Here is a 27,112-nt window from a genome sequence, read left to right as displayed (position 1 = left end):
GTCTTGCGACCATCACTTCTCAATCAGTTCCTGCTCCGTCACAGGCCTCGCTGCATTGGGGTTCGACACGGTAACGCCGCATACGTCAAATCCCCATCCTCACCCAGCTTGACCAACGAATGATGTGCATGATGTAGGATCTACTCGGTAGATATTGAGCTAAGAGGGCTACACTAGGACATGATCTTCGCTTACGTCCGAGCTGAGAGCTGAAATGTCTCTCTTTTTAATGATTCGATGATGCTGGTTTGACTTTGAGAATGTGTATTTATTTTCGAGCACGTCAGTGAAAGTTCACATTTGTAAATTTAACATAATAATTCTTGTTCTCGCGTCGGAATTGCTAGCATCTATTTTATATTTACTCAATACTTGTTCAATATGGTTATTCTCGTGACTGGTGTAAGCTGTTTTGACGACAACCCTACAGGCTACAGAGCTGACAATCTACAGGGGGCCGGGTTCCTCGGCAGCACGTTAGTGCAATTATTACTTGATCAGGGCCATGAGGTCGTCGTTCTCGACTCTTTATGGACTTCTTCAGACAGCAATCTCGACAGATTCCGATCCAACAAAAGACTGCGATATATCCAGTACGAACTCAATTGGCAAACATTACCACCATCCTGACTGACATTGATTGATAGGGCCGATGTGCGCGATCCCATACCTTGGATAGAAGGAGTCGATCAAATATACCACCTCGCGTGTCCAGCAAGCCCTGTCCATTTCGAAACCCAACCGATCGATATTCTACAAACATGTTTCATTGGAGCATCCAATGTCCTAGACTATGCGGTCAAGCAAAACGCGCGCGTTCTCCTCGCCAGCACATCAGGTACGGTCGTAATAATACACCCACATTCCGCTTACATACGCTGATAAAGTCGCAACAGAAGTCTACGGCGACGCTCAAATTGCATGCCAGGATGAAGGGTACCGAGGAAACGTCAATTGCTTCGGCCCGCGGGCATGCTACGATGAAGGGAAGAGGGTCATGGAAGCTCTGGGGTACTCGTACCAAGCCGAACATGGCCTGGAAGTCCGCGTCGCCAGAATATTTAACGCCTACGGACCCTTCATGCAGGCCGAAGACGGTCGCGCCGTCCCGAACTTTATAACGGCCGCTCTGAAGCGAGAGCCAATAGTCATCTTTGGAGACGGCCACGCAACACGATGCTTCCAATTCGCTTCAGACTGTGTCCGGGGGCTAGAGGCGCTTATGAACAGCAATCAAGACGGACCGGTAAACATCGGTAGTGATTTGGAGATGGAAATCAGCGAGATTGCGGATATAATCTCGCGTGTCGTCGCGGCGAAAACGGGCTATGATCACCCCGTGCCTGTACGATTGGAGCCGAAAAGGGAAGATGATCCTGTGAGGAGAAAACCAGACACAAGTCTTGCTGAGAGTGCTTTGGGGTGGAAGCCGAGAGTCTCGCTAGAAGAAGGTGTCTCTGCCACGGTGGATTGGTTCATCCAGAGGGAGAACGGCATTGTGAGTAGACTTTGATATGGATATTGGGATGGTCAATTATTGTTGTAGCGTGTATGGAGCATTTCTTATCGATCTAAAATTCCCCATGGATTAATCCACCAAGGAGGAGACATTGAATCAGCATATAGATCGGAATCCTCGGCACAGCGAGACTCCCAAACTGTCGGTAGTTGTTCCATTGTCTGATCCCCCACAAGAAACCCCTGTGGCATTGCAAACTACCGAGTGGCCAGCTCTTCTCCCAATTTCACAGTAGCGGATCGTGCACATTTTGAGTTTGGGCTGTAACTGCCAACTAGTCTACATAGTACAGTAGATGAATGCTACTGACAAGCGTTGGAAATTTAAAACTCTAGCGGCATCCGCCGGGAGAAACGGAACGCAATTAAACTCTGTGCAACGACCTTTTTACATTGCAAGGTTGCATTGTACAACCGGCTCTCGGTCACGGAGCAGCAAAACCCGTCAGGTACCAATCAAACTCAAATTTTAGCATGAAAAGAGGCTTTTTGACTCTCTGATTCATATTCATCATTCGCTAAGGGCTGATCGTTGAGGCCTTTAATCACACTCTTGACTCTCAATATATATAAGGCTGACATGTCTTTCATTTGAGACGTATTTCCAAACACTGCAACAACACTCTCTTTCTTCATTATACTACTATTCTAGTCACTCATTTATTTTCTATTACCAATCTAACCATGCATATCTCTGCACTTCTCGGCCTCGGTGCCGCTACTCTTTCCGCTGCGGCCGAATCGCGAAATATAATCTACTATGACCAGTACGTCAGCCTAACTATCAGTATACGAGACCCCTGTCGCTAACACTTGACAAGATGGCATACCAAGGACCTTCCCTCCAAGGACATCACCAGCAGCGTCACCCACGTCATGATGTCCTTCGCCAATTCATCTCTCTTTACCACCCAACCTGGTGGAAAGTATGAGCCATTCCAGCCTCTCGAGACAGTGCGTGGCCTCTTCGACCATGAGATTAAAGTGTGCCTCGCTATTGGTGGCTGGGGCGACAACGCCGGCTTTGACGAGGGTGTCAAGACTGATCGCAGTCGCGAGAGGTTCGCCAGGAATGTCGCTTCTACTCTTGACCGACTTGGCTTTGACTGTGTTGGTACGTATCCTGTTCGCGTCAGATTTCTACCCTGAGGCTTATGATGAATGATTAGATATCGACTGGGAGTACCCCGGTGGTAACGGACAGGACTACAAGCAAGTCCCCAACTCCAAGAAGACCTACGAGATCAAGGCTTTCCCCAAGCTCCTGAAGGAGATCAAGAAGTTCATTGGAGAGAAGGAGCTTTCCATTGCTGTTCCAGCTCTTGACCGTGATATGATCGCTTACATTCCTTCCGAGACTCCTCTTATCAACAAATACGTCGACTATGTCAACGTACGTGTACCTTTTAATCTTAAGAAATAGTTTACTGACTCCTGTAGGTTATGACATACGACCTGATGAACCGCCGTGACCATTACACTACCCACCACGTCTCCATCCAAGGCGCTGCCCGTGCCATCGACAAGTACATTTCTCTTGGCTTCCCCCCCTCCAAGCTTGTCCTCGGAATTCCCTTCTACGCCAAATACTTCACCACCAAGAAGGGCTACACCTGCACTGAGCCTATCGGCTGCCCTACCGAACTTCTGGAGAACCCTGAGGATGGAAGTGACACCGGAAAGTCTGGTTCCATGACCTTTGAGGCTGCCAACTTTGCTGCTACTCCCAACAACCTGACTACCTCTACCGATGCTACCTGTGGTGCTGGTACCTTCTTCAAGTGTGCTGAAGGTTCTTGCTGTGCAGCCTCCGGCTGGTGGTAAGTTCCCTTATTTTTCTGAGAAACCTCATATACTAATATGTTGCAGTGGCTCTACTCCCGCTCATTGCGGTGTCGGCTGCCAGTCCGCCTACGGCAAGTGTGACGGTGTCGATATCAACACCTCGTTCCACAAGGCTCTCGAGAACGGCCGCACCGACACAGCCAACGGAGGTCAGTGGTACTGGGATGCCGAGACCCGTATCTTCTGGTCCTGGGATACTCCTGAGCTCATCGCCCAGAAGATTGCCTTGATGGCACAGACTCGTGGTGTCAAGAGTGTTATGGCTTGGGCTCTTGCTCTTGACAGCAACGACTGGAGCCATCTCAAGGCTATGCAGCAGGGATTCCAGGACGTCAACGCTTAAGCTTGGGTTGATATTTTAGACATCTTGTTTCGACCGGGTAGAGCATAATTTGTCCATCCATAGATTACTTGTTCAGTAGCTTAGATGAGGTCTTTTACCTTTAATATTCTTAACAGTCCCACAAATCTTTGAACTAGACATTGTCTCCATACCGAGCTATAGGTTTCTTGTGAGATGACGCACTGCACATCATCCGATTCTATCACAGATAATGACTTGAGTTGTTCGCGTGTTCGCTTGCTGTCAGACACGTAAGAGTGCATGAAAGCAAATGTGGGGCTGTTTTGGTTATTGATTGGAAGTCAAGTGCGCCATGTGTTGATCGCCCAAGATAGTTAGTCAGTGGGTTTTGGTATTAAGCGGTGGACATCAAGATGAAAACCCCAAGACTCAATAATCCCCATCAGTTGTTCTCTTTTTCTTCTACTACTTCTCATACATCTTCAATTTATAACATCCTAGTCTGTATCTTTCAGACCACAGACACAAGAGAGCATGGCCCCCGGCTCGCCCCCACCGGTGCTGCCTCAGCGCCGACACGATTTAGATGTAGCGAAACAGCAGCTGGTCTGCATCGTTACCATCATCGCGACTCTCTTTGTTCTTTGCCCAGAACGGTACCAGCTGTACCGAAACCTTGCAGTTATCCCTGTCATAGCCTATGTTACCTCTAGAACTTTTGATTTGATCATCTCGTTGAACGAGAAGTGGGATAGAGCACCAGCCGTGGTGAAGTACTTTGTTCCTGTCCAGATACCCGAAATCGCACCTCCAACAGAGCAAATTTGTTGTTTAGTGAAGAACCAGATAGCCACCTCTGGCGATAAAGTGCACCAATTCTCATTGCACCTGAGATCTATGGTGCGTGCACTGGTTGACTGGACCTTGCGTCAAACAGGTGGTGAGTAAGAACAGACAACATGAACGAATTGACTTTCTAATAAGGCCTCACAGGATCATCCAACAAAAATTCACCGGGTTCAGAAGGGAAACAACACAAACAAACAAAGCAAGACAGATGGGTAGCAGTCCTCGTCACAACTCCAGTTCACGAGGAGCGAAACCCTTTTCAGATCGACGCGGATATCGATAGCGAAATCCTCGAACTCATCTCCTGGGAAAGCAGCGAGCTATCACCAAATTTGGCAATTATTCTGTCATCGACTTTCAAGGTGCAATTAACACTTTGTCTCATTCCCAAGAGTATCTGGTTTTCTCGCAAGACCCTCCTGGAGAAATTTACGACGGGTCTTTTCTGGAGTCACCAGCCTGGGCAACCACACTGTCAAGGACAGCAATGGGATGAAGATAAGATACGGACTATCTCAAGAGTGCAGTACATTGGCAAGGTGGATGAGCACAAGGACATTGTCAAAGTCAACGAGCGTGAGTCAAAAGGATCTCTTTCATTTCGAACATGACACTAACGATTAATGTAAAGGCTTCGACTCCCTTCGAAATGGATGGAATGATGTCAACACCTACTGGAGCGACGTCGACTATGCCATCTTGTTTGCCTTCCTTCTTGTCGGAAAGTCTTCGACGGATGTTTGCAAGAAGATGTTCGATCACTTTACCAACCTCCGAGTTGAATATGCTCAACGCAACACCGATTTAAACCGCTCTCGCGCCGGTGCCGCTCTGTTGACGTTACTGACAGGTGGTCTGGCCGCCCCCGTCACGATTCCAATGATGATGGGAGCTAACGACGCCATGTCAGCGAATGATCGTTACCTGTGGGGAGAAAGAATGAACTTTTGCAAAGGACTCTTGGAGCGCTACAAAGAACTGGCTGCGATTATCGAGTTGAAGGATATAGAGATCAACGTTTCGAAGCCAGTAGCCTTACCCCCAGCTTTAGAGACAAGTTGGTTGGCTGATGATGCTTGGTAAGAAACTGGGCTCATAAAGGGATACATGCACAAAATGGGAATATGCACACGTTGGTCGTTTATCAAACTGCTAGATTCATTCAGATATCTGCCCAAGATTGTTTACAAAGAACGCCCAATAGAATGCAATATACACCTAAATACAAGCACTATATCCTTCACATCTTACAATTTACTCTTCAGCTCCTTGTTAGAAGTAGCGAGTAGAGTCCGTTGACTGTTTCCACCGTGTCCAACCTTGACAGGAGCATCAAAGACTGTGGCATCAGACTTGGCCTTTCTGTCCTCGGCCTCGACATATTCTCTCTCGCCCTCTCCAATGTACAACTGCCGAGGTCTCCAGATCTTGACACCAGAGGGGTTCAGCATCATCTGTCTCCAGTGAGCCAACCATCCAACGCATCGTGGGACAGCGAACAAGACAGGGTAGAAATCAAGAGGGAAACCCATGGCCTGGTAGATGAGGCCAGAGTAAAAGTCGACGTTGGGGTACAGGTTCCTGCTGCGCATGAATTCACTCTTTCGGGCATAGTCGGCGAGCGTCAGAGCCGTGTCCAAGAGCTTGTTTCTGCCAGTAACCTCAAAGACTTCCTCAGCGAGCTTGCGGATGGCGGTAGAACGAGGATCGACGTTCTTGTAAACGCGATGACCGAATCCGACAAGGACGCGCTCCCGCTTCTCAACTGCCTCCATAAACGCTGGGACGTTCTCTGGAGATCCAATCTCGATGAGCATGCGGATTGCTGACTCGGAAGCACCTCCATGAGATGGGCCGTAGAGTGCTGCGCATCCCGCAGAGACGACGCTGTAAGGGTCGACCAAGGAACTTCCAACTTGCATAACTGTGGCAGTGGAACAGTTAACCTCGTGATCAGCATGGATGATGAAGAGCTTGTCCAAAGCCTTGGCAAGAACCGGGTGTGGTGTGTAGTCGGTCTCGGAAAGATGGTCCAGAAGATACAGGAAGTTTCCAGTGTATCCCAAATCCTGTGCTGGTCGGTTGAAGGGTCGACCTTGGCGCATTCTGTATGACGCCGCAGCGAGAGTGGGTGCCTTTCCAAGGATGCGGAGAATCTGCTTGTCCAGCATCTGGAGGGCTTCCAAGTTGCCAGATGCTGCGTTGGTGTAGAGCTTCTGGCCAGCGAGCGATGGGTTGGCTTCCGGGGCAAACGCTCCCAGGGTAGCAAAGGCCGCAGTCAACATGGACATGGGGTGAGAATCATATCGGAACGACTTGAACATGTTCTCGATGTCGCTGTGAATGTATGTGTGGTGCATCACCTCGCCATGCCAAACGTCATACTCGGATTTTGTGGGAAGCTCGCCATAAATGAGGAGATAGGCAGACTCGAGGAAATTGCTCTTTTCGACCAACTGCTCGATTGGATATCCGCGGTAGCGAAGAATGCCATCCAGGCCGTTGATGTATGAGATTTTGCTCTGCACAACGGCAGTGTTCATGTAGGCGGGATCATAAACTCTGAGACCCTGGTTTGTCTCATCCTCTGGACGATCGTTTCCAGCATCTGCTTTGATCTTTTTGAATTCTGTTGCTGGAATGGAGTTATGGGTGATGGGGATCTCGTAGGTCTGGTTTGTTCTGTTGTCCACGACCGTCAGCGTCTCGCGCCGGCCTTTATTCTGTGACAGAACCATGATTAAGAGGTATTAGAACGTGAGAAGATAAATGAATTCGCTGAGTTTGTTAGAGACGGAAATAGCAGTAAGCAGCATGTGATGGTGATGGAATGTGTATTTAAGATTGTCACGGGCGCGTCGCAATGATACGTCACGTGGTCGCCAACCTCGGTAAAAGGCTAATCAGGGGGAACCTCGGCAAGTGGCTACTCTTTACAAGGCAATCGTCAACGGCATAAACTACCTATCTTTTGAGCCTCATATCTTCTCATGTATCGCTGACGACGATTACGAGGATAAGATAAATGAACTGGAGGAAGAGTCGCACATGTGCTTTTAAAAGAAATCTATTATGAGGAATGATACTTCAGTACTGGAAACAACCCAGCTTGCAGTAGGTAAATTCCAATTTTATTTCACCAGTAGCCTTGGGTTCTTTCCATTCTTTGCACAAGTGTATATATCTTTCCTAGCCTTGACATGGTAGCTCTATTGAATAAACAGGCGCGCGATAGTCTTGCCGGAGATGACGTTGGCTTCTTCGGAGGTGTTGATTCTAGAACACGATACAGCGGGTCCATGACGGTGATCCATTTAAATCCAGACAGACATCTTGGAACAGTTGATAGATAACCTAGAGTTCTCCTTCTCTGCTTCTTGAGTGATACTTGGTGATGTGTCTGAGCTATACAACTTCAATGTTTATGGCAATAAAGAGAAAGACTAACATATCCGGTCGTGTACCTTACAAACAGTTCAAGGCTCTAACAAATAGTTTAGAGTACGTCATTGACTCTTCAAAGTCATTGTTTCGTGCTGTCAACCAGGGTCTGAAGATTGCATAACCAAATCCCAACTCGAATTAATTATTTAGTGACTATGTACATAACCCACATCGTTGCATATATACCGACTAACAAACGACTTTTCACTGCTGCATTCGCTTAACAGCATGGGCAAGGGATGATCCAGCAGTTGACTGGGATCGGGCAAGGAATGACGCCACAGAGTCTACCATCGCAGGCACCACCTCCTCGAAGTTCGAGGGTGGGTTCTGTAGTCTCGGGGGCCTTTTGAGGATCTGCAAAGGGTCAGCAAGACGCGTCTTGGCGTGTGTTAACAGAGATGGCTTACCCATGGAATTCTGGGCCTTGGGCTGGTCAGTCTCCAGAGGCTGAGTGTTTCTCATGTCGCAGAGTTCTTGTGAGGTGGTTTGAGAGGAAGACATGTTGACTGATATCTGATGAAGTGCGTGTGTGATGCTTTGGCTTGGTGACTTTATCTGGTTGGTGAGATGAGATTAAGATTAAAGAAGAGATTGGTTTCAACTGACGTATGCTGACGTTATATGCCATGGCACGTGTAGAAACGCGTACTAATTGTGGCGCAGGTCATGGCTGAGAACTTAGTAATGAGGCTGTGTTGAGTTACCCTAGGTCGTCTTTTATGCCTGCTACAAGATTCAATTTTGAATGATCAGATTGTTAATTCGAGGAAAGAGTAGGCCAATGTCATAGTGAATTCTTCTTTCCAATTACGAGGTACTTTACTTGTACTTAATGAGAGTTGAGTTTTGGGCTATAATGTAAAAAGTGATGGAAATTTTTAATTTGCTATGGAGGTGTCCATGGAAAGTGAACGGAAAAGTGATGCTCATCGACAAGAAGTGAATTTTGGCTTGTCGAGTCATAGGTCTATTCCGAAAAGAGACGAATGACTAAAGGCATGCTTCATCGAAATGAGCCAATAGAAAGTCGAGTTATTTTAAGTATATTCTCCCCTTTCAAAGTGACAGCCCAGGCCTGTCGTCTAGATAGTTACCCAATTACACCCTGCCCTTTCCAACAGAATATTCTCGTTCGCTCAAACAGCAAAGAACAAAGAAGGCTCCGAGGCGAAGCCAATAACAGTACACAATGAGGCATCCCCATTATATCTGGCATGAAACCGTTGACAAAACATAAATCCCCTTGAAGTGTTTCATATGGCTTTTTGCAGTGGATGACATGAATGTTTAGACAAAGTCGTACCCAAATTACCACGTGTATGACCTTTGAAATATATCACCCCAACTCAACGTCTCAGGCCTTTCTGTGCTCCAAGCGAGCCTGCTATGTTTGGTAAACATCCTCTATCAAGGTTTTAAATCGTTTCGTCTCTACTTTCCACCAATCCAGCCCTGGCGTCAAATAATGCGCTATTCACAGTAGAAACCAAACAGTCAGCGGTTATAGGACGGAGAGGGTCATACTGGTCGGAGAAGATGGATGTCCGTCTATGGTCAAAATAGTATTTGGGCCGACCTCAATTGAGACTGTAACGGTCGCTTGCTGAAATTAGCATCACAAAGGGTGAAAAGGCAAGTCTGTGGTTTGAAGCTATTCTCATTTTTCTTGGCTTCGGCCCGGTGACTGATATAAGTATTCCTCTTTTCCTCCATGATGAAATAGTTATCATCAACTGGCTTGTACATGATTAGCCAACATCACAACTACTTCACTTCAAAGTCTTTTATTTCATCTCTTTGAACAAACATTGTTCTATACCGATATCCTACAACTCACATTCCAAAATGCCTCTACTTCGAAATATCCACAACAGGCGACCTGCCCGAAAACACATCAACCCCCACCGCATCCTCTTTACGAGTCTACTTCTTCCCGCACTTGCATTAGCCGATGACGAGCCTACCTCCTCAACACAACAAGTCACAGAGCCTTTCGTCGACCAAGTGACGGGCCTTACTATGGAGCGCTTCTTTGGTGCCAAGACCTCATTCACGTTTGCATTCGCGCTACCAGACGCCAATCCCGCTGCAAACAGTACAGGCACAGGTTCTTTTATTGGCCGGCTAGAATTCCCACTTGTTAATGGTGAAGGATGGGGTGCAGCTGGACTGACAGGAGATATGGAAGGAAACTTCATCTTGGCAGCATGGCCTGATGGAGAGGGAGGTGTCATGGCATCTTTCCGACAAGCGATTGACGAAGACAACCCGGCTGTGGTCAAGGGAGACTTCAATGTCAGGCCATTGCCTGATGGCGTCTCGGTCAACGATACTTCATTGCTCTACACATTCCTCTGCGAGAACTGCCTAGACAGCACACTAGGTCTGGGACCCGAAGCCGCCTCTGGCAATGCAGTTATGGGATGGGCGCTGTCTGAGAGACCACCAAGAGGAGATGCTTCAGACCCTGCCGCCTTCCTTGAGTTTCATGAGAAAGGCTTTGGACCTTTCACTGCTCGACTAGCCCAAGCTAAGGTTACTGGATTCGATGCCGTTGCTGCAAAGGCGCTTGATCCCGTGGGGGTCTCACCAAAGGCTGTTGCAACAGTTCCCAATGCCTTCCAAGATGGGGGTAGTGATGATGAGGATAGTGGTGATGAGGGAGGTGATATTGATGTTGATGATAGTGACTCTGGGGATGAGTCGGATGATGATGATTAGACGAGTCAATACCAGTTCAAAACAGGACAATAAGAAAAGTTACCAAAACCGGGATGCCCCCCATGTAACAAGATAATAGCTGTATCATTGCTTGTGCCCAATGTGAAGCGGTGACAGCTGAACTGTTAAGAATAGCAACTTTTTCGGAGGCCGTGTTTCCGTAGCTAACCCAATCAATAATCGCACAAATGGCAGATGTCTGAGCCTTAAAAAAGCTGGCCAAACTCGATGCACACAATGAAGAGTGTCTAGGTTGTTTCTCCAACAGCCAATTAGATCATCGGCATGACAGGTACTATAGCGCATCCTTGGCTCACCCAAAGCTGAACCAAGTAATTAGCTACTTCTGTCTAGCTCTTACGCATCGAATCGATTGAATCTCACACAATCGTCTAGCTAATGCCCCTTTCAACACCGTTGGAACTTTGGTTGAGTGAACCTTGAGGTTAGATTTAGTGTTAGACTTGACGAGGGATCGAACCTACGTACAAAATAATTGTCCTTCGGCTTGTGGATAAGACAAGCAGACTTTGAAACGCATGGCTAGCATGGCCATTGCCATCTCTCCGAGTCAGGTTATTTACTCCAGCCACGGAAGTCTTGACACCGAAAAGTGTCAATAATTTCTCGTGTTGCCAAGAACGGGAGATGACTTAGCGGCGATCCATGAATGCACAGACGCAATCTGCCACGGCTGGACGAGGAATATCTAATTTGAGATGCAAGGTGGCTGATGGGCTGATGTACCGACGGTCTGGATCGCGGTCAGCCGAGTTGGAAGGGTTGTGATTGGATCAAGTGTGGAAGCTATCTCGGGGACTTGATTGAAGACCGATTTGGTTCGTTGAAGGATTACGTGGGCTTAGCTTTGTGGCTTGAAATGGTGTAAAGTGAGCGCAGTAGACTTATGGTAGGCTCGGTAGTCGAGCTGAGATACAAAAGGGAGACGATACAGACCCATGATTTGATTGCATTCACAAGCATCCACAACCGTTCACCAGTGTCTTTGTCGATTTTATTTTGTTGGTTCATAACAGCATAAATTGTTGTGAAGATGAAGACCATGATAGAGGCAGCCCTTGCCTTTGCCTTTTTGTTGCTATGTAAGTAATGAGACGTTTCCGCCGAGACACAGTAGAACAGAGACTCACTATAGATCAATTCTAGTCACCAACACAGCGTACGGTTCCCCAGCATCGTACTGCGACGCATCAAAAAGGGTCTGCTACAGCTGGGCTGTTCCATCTTCGACAACCTCTTCCAGCTCTAACAGTCTCTATCTTCGCCTCGAAGCTCCCACCGACTACCAATGGATCGCACTTGGAACTGGCTCTCGAATGAGCGGTTCTACTATGTTCATGATATATCAGGACGGGTCAGGTAACGTGACTTTGAGTACAAGAAAGGGCACTGGTCATGTCATGCCGACGTATAATCGCATGAGCAACGTCAAGCTGATTGATGGAAGCGGCATGTCGAACAAAACCATGGTGGCAAACATACATTGGTCTGGCGCGACTGGCATTGACTTAACGGGGTCGAATCATTGGATCAGTGCTTGGAAAAAGGGCAATCCTCTCGACACAAGTGATACGAGTACCGACTTCGATGAACATGATGGAACAGACAGCTTTTCTGTCGACCTTTCCAACGCAAGCGTCAACGGCAACGCCAATCCTTTCACCGACTCATCCGACACCCAGAATAGTGACAACGGCGTTTCTGGTGGCGGTGGAGGTGAGGATTATACTGGTTCCATCCATGGTGTCATAATGGCTGTCGTCTTCCTGCTCGGATTCCCTATTGGTTCCGTCCTTATGCCTCTTGTTGGGAAATGGCTTCTCCACGCTTCATGGCAGATAGTTGCCTTTCTAGCCATGTGGGTTGGATTTGGCGTTGGCAAGGTTGCTGCAGATCGTGGTGGAGATGTAAGTGAAATACCGACACACAATGTAATTAGTTACTAACACACCGCAGTGGTTTCACGAACCTCACGTCATCCTCGGAACGATCGTGTGCATCTTGATGATTGTTCAACCAGTCCTGGGATGGGTGCATCACAGAAACTACGTCAAGTACCAGCGACGAACAACCATTAGTCATGCTCATATTTGGTTCGGCAGAGGCATCATGACTGTTGGAATCATCAATGGTGGGTTTGGTCTGCAATTATCTGGCGCGTCGACCAAGTTGGTCGCTGCTTATGCTGTGGTTGGCGTGATTGTCTCCATCATATATGCCGGCGGCGCTCTTCATAAAGTGGTCCAGCTGCGACGGAAAGAACATCACTTGATGGCAGACGACAATTCGAATAGCGCTCTCGAGTTGATGTGTGATCAGCCCCCGGCTTATAGAACCTAGATAATGATGAATGATTTCGTGCCTAAAGTCTATCATAACAAAATAGACAGATATATATTCGTGAAGACCGGCCACATTAAGAGTTGTTGATGCGGATATCAGGTGATAAAGCCGATAAGAATGAACCTTTGTCGCTTACCCGAATTTGGTCTAACAAACTTTGTGGTGTTGTCACGGGGAGTCATTTTCGTTTCGGTATGACTCTTTATGTGTCACAAAAAGCTCTTTCCCTCTTCGTCCTCCGATTTCGCAAAAAGATTTGGAAAAGGAAACATCATGATTTATCCTTTTCTTCTTTTTTCTACTGACAACACAACCACCAACCATCGTAATTGAAGCCAGATGCGATGAAGCCCGAAGAATCCCTCAACCTGATCAAAGCCAATCTGGCTGAGATTCTCAACCCCGAGATTATCGACGATGTCGTCCTCAAACAGAATCGCCCACTAGAGATCTACTGGGGCACTGCGACCACCGGAAAACCACACTGCGGCTATTTTGTACCAATGGTCAAGATCGCAGAGCTTCTTGAGGCAGGATGTCGCGTCAAGATACTTATCGCTGATGTCCATGGATACCTCGACAGCTCCAGCGTGTCATTCGAACTCATTGCTCCCCGGTGCGACTACTACCAGTTTGTGATCAAAAGCCTCCTACGAGCTATTGGCGTCAGCATCGACCGACTCGAGTTCGTTATCGGCAGCTCATTTCAATGGAGCAAGGAGTATACTATGGACTGCCGAAAGCTGGAGACTACCACAAAGCTCTCGGCTGCGCGCAAAGCAGGCGCCGAGGTAGTCAAACAAGGCGACGACCCTACCCTTAGTGGCCTGACCTACCCGATCATGCAGGCGCTTGACGAGGAGTACCTTGAAGTCGATGCAGAACTCGGTGGTGTTGATCAACGAAAGATCTTTACATTTGCACTGGAAAATCTTCCCAAGGTCGGATACAAGAAGCGGGCGCATCTGATGAATGCCTTGGTTCCAGGTCTTGGGCAAGCACAAAAGATGAGCTCAAGCGAACCAAGCTCCAAGATTGGACTGTTGGACACACCTGAAGAAGTGGCCAAGAAGCTCAAAAAAGCGGTATGTGTGCCGAGAGAGGTGGAGGGAAACGGTATAATCGCATTCGTTGAGCATGTGATCTTTCGCATACTTGAACTCAAGGGTGCGGCAGAATTCGTCGTAGAGCAGAGAAATGGAGAGACTCTTGTCTACCAAAACATCACCAAACTCAAGCAAGACTATGAGCAAGATATTTTGACACCGCAGACGATCAAGCCAGCACTAATTCAGACACTCAATGAGCTGCTGAAACCAATTCGGGAAGAATTTGAGACGTCAGAAGAATGGCAACAGGCCGATAAATCAGGATATCCACGGGAAGTAAAGTCAACGAAGGCGAAGAAGGAGAAGATGTAGGCGTAGAATTGTAGACAAGGATCTCCGATTTGAGATGCGATACTGTCGAGTCACAGACGGAAAACTGCATGAGCAAGTACAAGTAGAGGCGTGCGTCAATCCGAGGCAATGAAGCTATTTAAGGAAGGCTAGTTGCTTGAAATTGAGCTATAAACAATATGACAAAGGAGATTGATATACGCGATAAGAGTCAAGTAAAAAACGTCTAAGAAATTGTACAAAAATAATTATTCCCACCCCCCCTCTGATCAGACGAACGATTTATATCCGTGCATTGACCAGACTAGGACCCTGATCCTGGTGGCGAAGCGTTGATACAACGAGCACCATCGTTCTGGGCTGTCTTGGGACCTTGGACGACCAATGACTTCTCATACGTCGCAAGGTTGAATCGATAGATAGCACCTGAGGTATTCTCAGACGCGTAGATGAGCATTGGCCCAACAGCATAAACGGCACCCCAAGTATTGGTACCAGCAATGAACCCAAGATCTTGAAGAGTTTCCCATTGCTGAGTGTCGAGATTGAATCTTGCGACGGCCGTCTTGGAACTGGTGGTCATGGCTGACTGAAGACCATAAAGATAACGACCACCGCTCTTAACAAATGCCCAATCGGCGACGTTGTTTGCAGGTGTTGCGGTTCCTCTTGCAAGGATGGTTCCGTAGGTGGAACGTCTTGGATCAACATCGATCTTGACCCATGCTTTTCCGTACAATGAGACCCAGAAGTGACCGTCGTCGTCAGTATCTCCAGTGTTCCAGTTGCCATCTAGAGTCAAGTCCATCAGAGTGTAAGATCCAGAGCTTCCAATGCGAATCACTTGACTCTTTGGATTTGCGGTAGTACCGATCTGAACAATACCATAAATCAGGTTGTCGATAATATTGTATGTGATGGGGTTGATAACTCCTCCTGGTCCGATGCCGGTGCCGACTTGGCTGTTCACACCAGAGACTAGGTTCAGTCTATATAGAGTCGTGTTCTGGATCAAGTATCCTCCCTCGTCACAACTGAAAGATGGGGGAGGAGTGGGTGTTTCGACTATGTATGTGCCAGGAACGGTTCCTGAGGGCTGAACTGTTGCGACTGTCATGGCAGTGGCTCGGGAAGTTGTACCAGTGTATTGCCTAGTGCTGGTTACGTATTGGGGTGGTTGAGTCTCGACAATAACTGTGGCAGCTTCGGTACCCGTAGGCGAAACTGTAGTGACTGTTGTTGGTCCTCCCAAGACGCCTGTACCAGTGTAGGATCTTGTACTTGTGACGGTTGGACCTTGCGTTTCGATTATGACAGTTCCAGCTTCAGTTCCAGTTGGCGTGATCGTCGTTGCCGTGATAGGACCGGTCAAAGATGATGTTCCAGTATACCGCCGGGTGCTTGTCACTGGCGGTGTCTCAACAATTATGGTTGCAGCCTCTGTACCTGTAGGCGAAATAGTTGTTACTGTACTTGGGCCGGTTAATGTTCCGCTACCAGTGTAGAAACGAGTGCTTGTGACTGTTGGGCCTGCTGTCTCGATAATGACTGTTCCAGCCTCAGTTCCGGTCGGCGTGATTGTCGTTGCAGTGATTGGGCCTGTTAGAGATGATGTTCCAGTATAACGTCGGGTGCTTGTCACTGGCGGTGTCTCAACGATTACTGTTCCAGCCTCTGTGCCTGTAGGCGTAATAGTTGTCACTGTTCTTGGGCCAGTCAAGGTCTCAGTGCCAGTGTAAAAACGTGTACTAGTGACAGCAGGGGTCTCTACAATCACTGTTCCGGCTTCAGTGCCTGTAGGTGTGATGGTTGTTACCGTCCTTGGCCCAGTCAAGGTCTCTGTGCCAGTATAGAAACGTGTGCTGGTGACAGGTGGTGTCTCGACAATGACTGTAGCTGGATCGGTTCCTGAACCAGAGACTGTAGTGACCGTGGTAGGTCCTGTCAAAGTTGCTGTTCCAGTGTAGAATCTTGTGACAGTAACTGGTCGTGGAGATGGTGTCGCCACGACGACTGTGCCAGCGACTGATCCAGACGCGGGAATTGTCGTGACAGCAGTTGGCTCAGTTATCACATCGGTTCCTGTGTAGGACTCAGTGACCGTGACAGTAGACTGAGGTAGGTCGATGATAACAGTTCCTGTGTCTCCAGCAGCACTAGGTGACTCAGTTGTCATTGTACTGGCCGTGACCATTCCGTAACGCATCACAGTAACATAAGGTTGAGGTCGGTCAATCAAAACCGTGCCAGTCTCTCCGGGATTGGCAGGTGTCTGGGTTTGCGTTGTGTCGCCACCCGTGTCAACCATTCCGTATCTAGTCGTTGTGACGTAAGGTTGAGGCCGGTCGATAATAACTGTTCCAGTCTCACCGGGTACGGAAGGTGTCTGAGTTTGTGTTGTGTCACCACCTGCATCAACCATGCCATATCGAGTTGTTGTGTCATAAGGCTGAGGTCGATCAATAAGAACTGTGCCAGTCTCGCCAGGAGCTGTAGGGGGCTGGGTCTGTGTTGTATCACCGCCTACGCTGACCAGCCCGTATCGGGTTGTTGTCAGGTAAGGTTGAGCAAGATCAACAATGATCGTAGCTGTTTCTCCCTGGTTACTGGGAGATTCCGTCTGAGTTGTCTCACCGCCTGCGCTAACTTGTCCATATCTTGTCGTTGTGACATATCGCTGGGCAAGATCAACAACAACTGTAGCTGTCTCTCCCGGGTTACTGGGTGTTTGTGTTTGAGTTGTCTCACCAGTAGCATCAACCAGCCCGTATCGGGTCGTGGTTAGATACGGTTGAGCAAGATCGACAATAACTGTACCTGTTTCTCCTGGATTGCTGGGAGCCTGTGTCTGCGTCGTCTCGCTACCTGCGCTAACCATCCCGTACCGGGTTGTTGTCCTGTAAGGTTGAGCAAGATCAACGTAGACTGTAGCTGTGTCTCCTGGGTTGGTGGCAGTTTGTGTGTAGGTTGTCTCGCCAGTAACATCGACCAATCCGTACCGAGTTGTAGTAGAATAAGGCTGAGCAAGATCGACGACAACCGTTCCAGTGTCGCCTGGGCTAGCCATGGACTGTGTCTGGGTAGTCTCTTGGCCTGCCTGCACCACACCATAACGAGTAGTTGTTGTGTATGGTTGAGGAAGGTCGACAAGTACAGTCGCAGTATCCCCAGGCTGAGCAGGCGTTTGAGTCTGTGTGGTCTCACCACCAACGGTTACTGATCCGTAGCGTGTTACCGTTGTGTAGGGCTGGGCAAGATCCACGATAACAGTACCGGTCTCACCAGGCACAGAGGGTGATTGAGTTTGGGTAGTTTCAGCACCAAAAGTGACCACTCCATACCTGGTGGTTGACGTGTATGGCTGGGCAAGGTCTACAATGACTGTGCCAGTCTCCCCAGGTGCAGAAGGCGCCTTGGTCTGAGTGGTTTCAGCACCAAAACTGACGAAGCCATACCTGGTGGTTGAGGTATATGGTTGGGCAAGATCCACGATAACAGTACCGGTCTCACCGGGCACAGAGGGCGACTGCGTCTGGGTAGTTTCAGCACCAAAAGTGACGAAGCCATACCTAGTAGTTGATGTATATGGCTGCGCAAGGTCCACGATAACTGTACCAGTCTCTCCGGGAGCACTAGGGGCCTGTGTTTCGGTTGTCTCATGTGCGAGATCAACTGAACCGTAGCGGGTTGTAGTTACGTACGGCTGCGCAAGGTCGACGAGGACGGTACCATTCTCCCCAGGAGCACTGGGAGCTTGCGTTTGTGTCGTCTCATGGGCGTAGTCGACTGAACCAAAGCGGGTAGTAGTTACATATCGTTGAGCAAGATCAACTATGACCGTGCCTGTTTGTCCCGGACCAGCAATTGACTCGGTCACCGTGGTTTCATGGTCAACATCGACTGAACCGTATCTTGTGACTGTTGTGTAAGGCTGGGCTAGGTCAACAAGAACTGTGCCGTTATCGCCTTGAGCAGCAGGACCCTGTGTTTGCGTGGTTTCGTGGGCCTGATCAACTAACCCGTAGCGGGTTGTAGTTATATATCGTTGAGCGAGATCAGCGATGACGGTGCCTGTTTGTCCTGGGACAGTTACGGACTCCGTTGTGGTTGTTTCGTGGGCAGAGTCGACCGAACCATATCTAGTAATTGTTGTATAAGGCTGAGCTAGGTCAACAAGAACTGTGCCATTCTCGCCTGAAGCAACAGGTCCTTGCGTTTGTGTCGTTTCATGATCCTGATCAACCATTCCGTACCGTGTTGTAGTGACGTATCGTTGGGCAAGATTGGCAACCACAGTACCTGTCTGGCCTGGAATTGTCGGCGATTCAGTTGTAGTTGTTTCATGATCACTATCAACTAGACCATAACGGGTCACAGTTGTGTAAGGTTGGGGGAAGTCAATGATGACGGTTCCTGTTTCTCCGGGGGCGCGAGGCGTTTCTGTTCGTGTTGTGCCACTTGGATCACTGCCTTGGTCCACTCCAAAGCGAGTGATAGTCGTGTATGGTTGAGGGAGGTCAACAATAACGGTTCCTGTCTCGCCTGGCGCGAACGATTGAGTCGTCATTTCGCTTGCCGTGACACTTCCATAACGAGTTACAGTTGTAAAAGGCTGAGGAAGATCCACGATAACAGTAGCTGTCTCACCGGGATTAAATGACTGTGTTGTCATGCCACTGACAGACACGCTTCCGTATTGGGTGGTGGTCGTAAAAGGCTGTGGAAGATCTACAACTACAGTGCCGGTCTCACCAGGATTGAAGGACTGTGTCGTTATCTCACTAGCAGTTACGCTTCCGTAACGGGTCGTCGTAGTGAACCTTTGAGGAAGATCTACAACGACAGTGCCAGTCTCGCCAGGGTTAAATGACTGCGTGGTCATCTCGCTGACAGTCACGCTTCCATAGCGAGTGATGGTTGTGAAAGGCTGAGGAAGATCGACAATAACAGTCCCAGTCTCACCGGGATTGAAGGACTGTGTAGTGATTTCGCTGACAGTAACGCTTCCATAACGAGTCGTCGTTGTAAATTGCTGAGGAAGGTCGGCGTAGACAGTTGCTGTATCACCTGGACCGAATGTTCCCGTAGTTGTTTGGCCAATAGTGACGCTTCCATAGTGGGTAATAGTTGTGAAAGCTTGAGGTAGGTCGACGACCACTGTCGCTGTCTCGCCTGGGTTGAAAGACTGTGTTGTCATCTCGCTGGTTGTGACGCTTCCGTAACGAGTCAAGGTTGTAAAAGGCTGAGGCAGATCCACGATGACGGTCGCAGTCTGACCTGGAGTGAAGCTCTCCGTAGTAGTTTGAGCGATAGTAACACTTCCATATCGCGTTATGGTCGTCACATCCTGAGGCAAGTCGATCAGAACGGTTGCAGTTTCACCAGACTGGAAAGTCTGGGTAGTTGTATGAGCAACCGAAGCAACACCAAACCTTGTTGTAGTGGTGTACGGCTGAGGGAGGTCAACAATAACTGTGCCTGTCTGTCCAGGAACGGTCGGCGATTCAGTGGTGATAGTACTGGCTGTGACGAGTCCATAGCGGGATACAGTGGTAAAAGGCTGGGGCAAGTCGACGAGAACGGTCGCAGTCTCGCCAGACTGGAAGCTTTGAGTAGTTGTCTCGGGGGCTGAGGCAACGCCGAATCTCGTTGTAGTAGTGTAAGGCTGTGGAAGATCAATGATGACTGTGCCCGTTTGTCCTGGCTCAGTGGGCGATTCAGTGGTAATGCTGCTGGCCGTGACTCGTCCATATCGAGCTATAGTTGTAAAGGGCTGGGGAAAGTCCACAATAACTGTTCCAGTTTCTCCGGGCCTCGATGGAGTGATTGTGACGGTGGTGCTGCTACCTGCAACGCTCCCGTACCTGGTCGTTGTGGTGTAAGCATCAGGACGATCGATGATAATGGTACCCGTCTGCCCTGGAGCAGTTGCTACTTGAGTTGTTGTGCTGCTGCCACCAGTGATACCTCCCCACCGGGTGGTTGTCACATAAGGTTGAGGTAAGTCAATGAGAATCGTTCCGGTCTGACCTCCTGAAGTCGGTGTCTGGATTGTCATGCTACTACCCTCTGTGATGACACCATATCGTGTGGTAGTTCGGTACGGGTAAGGAAGGTCGATAATGACTGTCCCGGTTTGTCCAGAGGCAGAAGGTGCCATGGTGGTGGTACTACCACCAGCAGTGATGATTCCATACCTGATCGAAGTCACGTATGGATCAGGGAGATCGACAACAATAGTTCCAGTCTGCCCGCCTGCTGCTGGCTGCTTGGTCGTAGTACTACTTCCCTCCGTAACGACTCCAAACCTTGTCGTAGTTAAGTATGAGAACGGTAGATCGACGAGAATGGTACCAGTTTGGCCAGGTGCAGCTGGAGTCTGGGTAGTGATCCTGCTAGTAGAAACACTGCCGTATCTTGTGCTGGTGATGTATGGGTTTGGAAGGTCAACAATGACAGTGCCGGTCTGTCCAGGTACAGCTGGTGCCTGGGTTGTGGTAGAGCTACCAACTGTGATGCTGCCAAATCGAGTGGTCGTCTGATAGGCATTTGGTAAATCAACGATAACGGTGCCAGTTTGTCCGGGGGCTGTGGGTGTCTGAGTAGTAATACTACTCATGGAAACACTGCCAAATCGGGTTGTGGTCACATACGGATTCGGTAGGTCAATGAGGATAGTACCAGTCTGCCCAGGTGATACAGGGGCTTTGGTGGTCATGCTACTGACTGTCACACTCCCATACCGTGTTGTGGTTATATATGGGTTGGGCAGATCAACTAAGACTGTACCAGTCTGCCCAGGTGATGTAGGAACGTTAGTGGTAACGCTACTGGCAGTCACGCTTCCGTATCTTGTTGTGGTCACGTATGGATTGGGTAGATCAACCAAAATGGTACCGGTTTGCCCAGGTGCCGTAGGTGCCTTGGTAGTAGTACTACCGACGGTCACGCTTCCATATCGTGTAGTAGTAACGTAGAAGTCGGGAAGGTCGATGAATACAGTGCCAGTCTGGCCAGGAGCAGTTGGGGATCGGGTAGTGACGGAGCTAATCGAAACACTTCCATAGCGTACGATAGTGGTAAACGGCTGCGGCACATCGACAAAGACAGTACCGGTCTGTCCGGGACTGGTAGGCATCATGGTGGTCGTGCTCAGAACTGTGACACTGCCGAACCTGGTGACCGTGGCGAATGGCTGCGGTAAATCGACAAGGACTGTGCCAGTTTGGCCTTGACTAGCTGGTGTGAGTGTCGATGTTGTTGGTACCGAGACGCTACCGAACCGCGTAGTAGTTGTGTATGGCTGGGGTAAGTTCACTAAGACTGTTCCAGTCTGACCTGGACCAGCCGGCGTCAATGTTGAAGTTGCCGGTACGGAAAAGCTACCGAATCGAGTAATAGTCGTGAAAGGCTGAGGCAAGTCGATCAGGACTGTTCCTGTCTGACCAGGGCTAGTTGGTGTGAATGTTGATGTGATTGGAACGGAGACACTGCCGAAACGTGTAGTAGTTGTGTATGGCTGGGGGAGGTGAATAACAACGGTACCGGTCTGGCCTGGTGTAGCCGGCATAAAAATGCTGGTTCCTGTCGCAGTCCCAGTCCCATAGCTAGTGACTGTTGTATAAGGGTTTGGCAGATTAATGAGAATTGTGCCCGTCTGTCCTGCGCTCGCTGGTGTCAAGATATTTGTTGTGGCAATGGTTACACTGCCGTAGCTTGTCACGGTAGTATAAGCGTCAGGGAGATCGATAAATACTGTGCCAGTCTGTCCTGGAGCCGCGGGAGTCTGCGTCCGAGTAGCTGGAGCAGTCACACTCCCATACCTGATGATTGTTGTGAACGGCTGAGGCAAGTCCACAACAACAGTACCAGTAGCTCCTTGACTAAACCCAGTGAGGGTTCTAGTTGCCGGAACCGTCACAGCACCGAAACTAGTTACTGTCGTGAAAGGCTGAGGCATATCAATAATAACAGTGCCAGTCTCTCCAGGCTTCTGTGGGCCATTGGTAGTTCTTGTGGAGGCCGAGACACTTCCGTAACGAGTTGTTGTGATAAACGGCTGAGGGAGATCCACCAAGACGGTCGCAGTCTCACCAGGATTGCTAGGGCGCTGTGTGGTCGTGGAAGAGAATGAAATGCTTCCATAGCGGGTCGTTGTCACGAATGGCTGCGGTAGATCAATGAAAACAGTGCCCGGTTCTCCTGGACCCCGAGGGGTCTGAGTTGTTGCTGAAGAGATGGACACACTGCCGTAACGAACGATCGTAGTGTAAGATTGAGGAACATCGATGATAATAGTACCTGTGTCCCCGGGCTTTGTAGGGCTTTGAGTTGTGGTAGAAGCCGCTGAGACACTTCCATAGCGGGTGGTTGTCGTCCATGATTGAGGCCTGAATACAAGGACTGTACCGGTTTGACCGGGAAGAGTCGGGCTCATAGTGGTTGTGTATGCCGCTGAGACTGAGCCATAAGATGTTGTTGTAACAAAAGGAACCGCTGAAGACGGAACCTGGATAACAACAGTGCCAGTTTGACCAGGCGCCTTGGGCGTGTGGGTGATGGTTGTGGTGAAAGACTCAGTGCCAGTACTAGTGATTGTTTCGTACGGTGTAACACTGGGAGGAAGCTCGACAATCACAGTTCCAGTTTGACCAGGTTGAGTCGGGGTCTGGGTCAAGGTTCGAGTCGTAGTAGCGGTTCCTGTACCGGTCACAGTGGTTGTTATGTAAGGAACTGCTCCAGGAGGTACCTCAACAATCACTGTCCCAGTCTCACCTGGCCCAGAGGGGGTTTGTGTAGTAGTGCGGGTTGTAGTGAAGGATCCCGTGCCAGTTACTGTGGTTGTCACGTAGGGTGTAGCACCAGGTGGCAGCTCAATAATAACTGTACCAGTTTCACCAGGCTCACCAGGTGATTGGGTGATAGTCCTGGTAGCACTTCCCGTACCAGTCACAGTGGTCGTGATATATTCAGGCGGAACCTCAATAACCACAGTCCCAATTCTGCCAGTTCCGGAGGGACTCTGAGTAAATGTCTGCGTGGTAGAGCCTGAACCTGTGCTCGTAACAGTTCGATATGATGTGACGAGAGGAAGTATGATGATGACTGTATCTGTCATACCGGAGCCAGAGTGCGTCTGCGTAAGCGTCTGAGTACCTGTCCCAGATCCGTATTGAGTAACAGTGGCGAAACGCATAGCTGGCACGTCAATACGAACAATACCCGTACCACCTGGGCGTGAAGGAGGAACTGTGACCGTGCGTACTGTTGTTCCAGTCCACTCCTCACTGACGGCGACGTAACGGATGCCACCGGTGGGAAAGTCAACCCGAATTGTGCCTGTGCCTCCAGGTCCAGTAGGAGGCACAGTGACTGTTCGGGTGGTAGATCCAGTCCAGTATTCGCTTACGGCAACGTAACTCGCACCATCTGCAGGAAAGTCAACGTGGACGGTACCAGTCTGGCCTGGTCCAGCGGGGGAGTCGGTTGCTGTGCGTGTGGTTGAACCCGTCCAGAAACCGGACACTGTTACGTACTGCGGTGCATCAGGATAGTCAATGTGGACTGTACCGGTTTGACCAGGCTGGGAGGGAGCCTCAGTTGATGTGCGAGTTGTTGAGCCAGTCCAGTACCCAGTGATGGTCGCGTATCTCACTCCATTTCTAGGCATATCGATACGGACGGTGCCAGTCTGACCAGGGATGGATGGGGGTTGGGTGACGGTTCTGGTTATTGAGCCCGTCCAGAAAGTACTAATAGTGGTGTACTCTTTAGGGACATCCACACGAATTGTCCCTGTCTGACCAGGGTTTGCAGGCGGTTGAGTGACTGTACGAGTAGTGGAGCCTGTCCAGAAGCTAGTGACGGTTGTGAAAGGAATTGCATTTCGTGGAAGCTCAACGATAACTGTCCCTGTTCCATCTGGGACAGAGGGCTTCTGCGTAAAAGTCTTAGTCTCTGACCCCGTTCCAATTGCAGTCCTTGTAGTCGTCGTGTACTTGATTGGAGTTACAACAACCACTGTTCCAGTTTCGCCTTGTGGAACCGAACTTGGCGTGATCGTCGTGGGAGCTGGGACATCGCTTCCGCGGGTCACAGTTGTAAGAGGGTTGGGAAGCTCTACAATCACTATTCCTGACTCATTTGGTCCGTTTGGGAATGAAGTCGTTGTTCTTGGTTCTGTTACGCTGCCCCAGTGTGTAGTATGACGGAAGCGAGTGTTGGCCGGCGGTAGAACGATCACGACTGTGCCAGTTTCGCCTGGATGAGCAGGAGAGAGTGTGGTTGTGACAGGCTCAGTGACAGTACCGATTCGAGAGATAGTCGCGTATGGTTCACTAGTAGAAGGAAGCTCACGCACAACCGTAACGGTTCCGCTAGGGTCATCTGGTTGCAGCGTATATGTTACGGGTGATGTGCCTGTCCCATAGCGTATGATTGTCTGGACTGGTCGAGTACTCGGAGGCACGTCAACAAATACAATCCCAACATCCCCAGAGCCTTTGGGCTGTTGGGTTGAGGTGATGGTTGCCGTTCCAGTACCAGTGCGAGTAATTGTAGCGTATTTGACAGGACCTGAAGGGATCATGATAATTACGGTTCCCGTTCCATCGGGATCGCTTGGTGATTGTGTAGACGTGACAGTTTCCGTGACACTACCTATGCGGACGATTGTTGTGTACTGAGATTTGGACTCGGGTACTTCGACAATCACTGTGCTCACATCTCCCGGACGATCAGGCTGGAGTGTCCGCGTAATTGGAACGCCAACACTATTCACACGAGTGATGGTGGTATAATCTTGTCGCCTGATAGTGACAGTACCGTGTTCGTCAGTGTGATCAATAATGAGAGTCTTTGTATTCTCTTGCTGCACAGTCCTCGTAACGGGAACATGGACATCTTGTGTATGGTCGACCGCTGTGTCATCTGGCTTCGCAATTCTAGTTTGAGGATCTTGTATACCTCCGTGGTCGGTATTCCTATCTTCTGGTCGCTCGATAATGACAGTTGTTGGATCGCCGGGACTGGTCGGAATCAGAGTTCGAGTTCGCTCGGCTGTTAATGAGGGAATGAATGAAGTTATTGTGGTCACAGGCTCTTTCACAATAACGGTTCCAATTGGAGGTGTGCCCTGTGGTGGGATCGTGTATGTAGTCGGTGGTCCGTCGCCAAAGACGGCGGTCGTGATGTATGAAGCATTGGGAGGCACATAAAACGTTCTTCAGAAGTTAGAAAATTCAATCAATTGATCTGCTTCACAAACCGTGTGATTGTAGCATCGGAAGTCCTTGTGCCATTTACTACCCTGATAGGTTGAAGTTGGATAACCCTTTCTCCAGTGCTACACTCGAATTCTGGTGCTTTAGCTGCTACGTTAGTAAACAAAGAAAATATAGCCCCAAAGTGGGCGATGTTGTTGAGCCACATGGCTAAATGAGGTCCCGCGATGGGAGGTTAGCTGTGTTTGTCGCGTGTCGCAAATGAATGAATGAATGAACAGGAACTCGAAATAGGTTCAAAGGAAAGAAGAAGAAATTCTGTGGACTTGAAGATTTGCCCAAAAAAGAGACGTTGGTATATACAGACGTTACTCTGGCTCCGAAATAGAGCTCTGGGGAATTACTGAGCTGCAAAAGGACGATAGTCAGCTTGGACATTCCTAGCTCAGGGAAATATTCGCTCTGGGGGATAGCATTAGATTGCTCTAGACCAAAATTGAACGCTATCCTTGTAACTTGACCTGGAAATATGCTTTCAGATCGTCCAATCCACCAGTTACAATCGTTGGATTGAGCCACTCACATACCAGTGTCCATCTTGTCTTGGAGCTCTCTCCGCAAGAGGATGCGGGACATGCTAGCTCTGAACAATTAACTGACTCCGTAATAGTTCCAAAACGCCAAGTTACCAGTTCCCTGGAAGAGGAACTAAGCAGAATACCGAGTCATGAAGATGAGTCTTCTCATTCAAATGGAGGTTGGCTTGACAAGTGTTCTGGATTCATGATCCACGGCTGTTCCTGCATAACAGTTGTCAAAGAGTGGCTTCGTTCCTTGCACTAAGACAAAAACGTCAATAACTAGTGCCACACAGATCAAGATCAGCGATTAACTTTTCATTTGTGTACGTCTCGCCAAACAAGGTACTCTTGGCAGATGACACGTGCGTGGCTAAGATATTCCCGAATGCGGGAAGCAATTACATATTGTTTCAGTCACAGTTCTGCAATCTTTCAAGATCTTCAACATGGTATCCTACAACAGTCTGAATATCATTCCAGGGTAGCTGTTGCCTTGTTCTCTAGATTGTCATTCTGTTAATCCCTTCTTAAATGATATACCCAAGTTCCCAATCGTAGTGCTGGATAAGAAGCCACCGGTCACGAGGCATTCCAGACGACTTTTAAGTAGGACTGGACCCTGAGTTGATCCGCTATAATGTAAAAGCTCTATCATACTCGGTAAGCCCGGTTGTTCCAGGCGCATTCTAGTGCGCCAACCCTTCGGCCCGAACTTTCACTGCGGACCCCTACTGTCCTGGTGTGCCTCAATTAGATTAGGTGATTATTCTCCAATGAATTATTGATCACTGAGGATGTCTTACCCATATCATAAGATGCCCTCTCGCTCCTTGTTCTATTCTTACTGACGCCTTTTGTATA

At 49.0% G+C, this 27,112-nt stretch overlaps 9 protein-coding genes across 9 annotated transcripts; 6 read left to right on the top strand and 3 right to left on the bottom strand.

Annotated features, from left to right (window-relative positions):
* Positions 1 to 381: 381 nt before the first annotated feature.
* Positions 382 to 1,513, top strand: FSST1_005235 (uncharacterized protein; the record flags this gene model as incomplete). The annotated part of the gene is made up of 4 exons (XM_083231491.1): positions 382 to 402; positions 454 to 593; positions 648 to 838; positions 897 to 1,513. The coding sequence occupies 4 exons, from the start codon at positions 382 to 384 to the stop codon at positions 1,511 to 1,513; spliced, it is 969 nt and encodes a 322-aa protein (XP_083088665.1).
* A 689-nt stretch (positions 1,514 to 2,202) lies between these two features.
* On the top strand, positions 2,203 to 3,706 carry FSST1_005234 (glycoside hydrolase superfamily; the record flags this gene model as incomplete). The annotated part of the gene is made up of 5 exons (XM_083231490.1): positions 2,203 to 2,285; positions 2,340 to 2,632; positions 2,688 to 2,911; positions 2,959 to 3,338; positions 3,388 to 3,706. The coding sequence occupies 5 exons, from the start codon at positions 2,203 to 2,205 to the stop codon at positions 3,704 to 3,706; spliced, it is 1,299 nt and encodes a 432-aa protein (XP_083088664.1).
* Positions 3,707 to 4,201: 495 nt separating this feature from the next.
* FSST1_005233 (uncharacterized protein) lies at positions 4,202 to 5,599 on the top strand (the record flags this gene model as incomplete). Its single annotated transcript, XM_083231489.1, has 3 exons — positions 4,202 to 4,607; positions 4,661 to 5,092; positions 5,148 to 5,599. 3 exons carry the CDS (start codon positions 4,202 to 4,204, stop codon positions 5,597 to 5,599), a joined length of 1,290 nt encoding a protein of 429 aa, XP_083088663.1.
* Positions 5,600 to 5,763: 164 nt separating this feature from the next.
* Positions 5,764 to 7,254, bottom strand: FSST1_005232 (citrate synthase-like protein; the record flags this gene model as incomplete). The annotated part of the gene is made up of 1 exon (XM_083231488.1): positions 5,764 to 7,254. One exon carries the CDS (start codon positions 7,252 to 7,254, stop codon positions 5,764 to 5,766), a length of 1,491 nt encoding a protein of 496 aa, XP_083088662.1.
* Positions 7,255 to 8,180: 926 nt separating this feature from the next.
* On the bottom strand, positions 8,181 to 8,464 carry FSST1_005231 (uncharacterized protein; the record flags this gene model as incomplete). The annotated part of the gene is made up of 2 exons (XM_083231487.1): positions 8,181 to 8,317; positions 8,371 to 8,464. The coding sequence occupies 2 exons, from the start codon at positions 8,462 to 8,464 to the stop codon at positions 8,181 to 8,183; spliced, it is 231 nt and encodes a 76-aa protein (XP_083088661.1).
* Positions 8,465 to 9,808: 1,344 nt separating this feature from the next.
* FSST1_005230 (uncharacterized protein) lies at positions 9,809 to 10,684 on the top strand (the record flags this gene model as incomplete). The annotated part of the gene is made up of 1 exon (XM_083231485.1): positions 9,809 to 10,684. The coding sequence occupies one exon, from the start codon at positions 9,809 to 9,811 to the stop codon at positions 10,682 to 10,684; it is 876 nt and encodes a 291-aa protein (XP_083088660.1).
* A 1,054-nt stretch (positions 10,685 to 11,738) lies between these two features.
* FSST1_005229 (cytochrome and DOMON domain-containing protein) lies at positions 11,739 to 13,045 on the top strand (the record flags this gene model as incomplete). The annotated part of the gene is made up of 3 exons (XM_083231484.1): positions 11,739 to 11,787; positions 11,852 to 12,612; positions 12,662 to 13,045. 3 exons carry the CDS (start codon positions 11,739 to 11,741, stop codon positions 13,043 to 13,045), a joined length of 1,194 nt encoding a protein of 397 aa, XP_083088659.1.
* A 347-nt stretch (positions 13,046 to 13,392) lies between these two features.
* On the top strand, positions 13,393 to 14,469 carry FSST1_005228 (uncharacterized protein; the record flags this gene model as incomplete). The annotated part of the gene is made up of 1 exon (XM_083231483.1): positions 13,393 to 14,469. The coding sequence occupies one exon, from the start codon at positions 13,393 to 13,395 to the stop codon at positions 14,467 to 14,469; it is 1,077 nt and encodes a 358-aa protein (XP_083088658.1).
* A 283-nt stretch (positions 14,470 to 14,752) lies between these two features.
* Positions 14,753 to 26,306, bottom strand: FSST1_005227 (uncharacterized protein; the record flags this gene model as incomplete). Its single annotated transcript, XM_083231482.1, has 4 exons — positions 14,753 to 22,650; positions 22,696 to 25,670; positions 25,715 to 25,820; positions 26,258 to 26,306. 4 exons carry the CDS (start codon positions 26,304 to 26,306, stop codon positions 14,753 to 14,755), a joined length of 11,028 nt encoding a protein of 3,675 aa, XP_083088657.1.
* Between the last annotated feature and the right edge of the window lie 806 nt (positions 26,307 to 27,112).

Source organism: Fusarium sambucinum, chromosome I (assembly GCF_050947815.1).
Source record: "Fusarium sambucinum isolate potato_lamoka chromosome I, whole genome shotgun sequence".
NCBI lineage: Eukaryota > Fungi > Ascomycota > Sordariomycetes > Hypocreales > Nectriaceae > Fusarium > Fusarium sambucinum.
The sequence above is the reverse complement of the archived record's forward strand: the minus strand, read 5'-3'. Positions and strand labels throughout refer to the sequence as shown.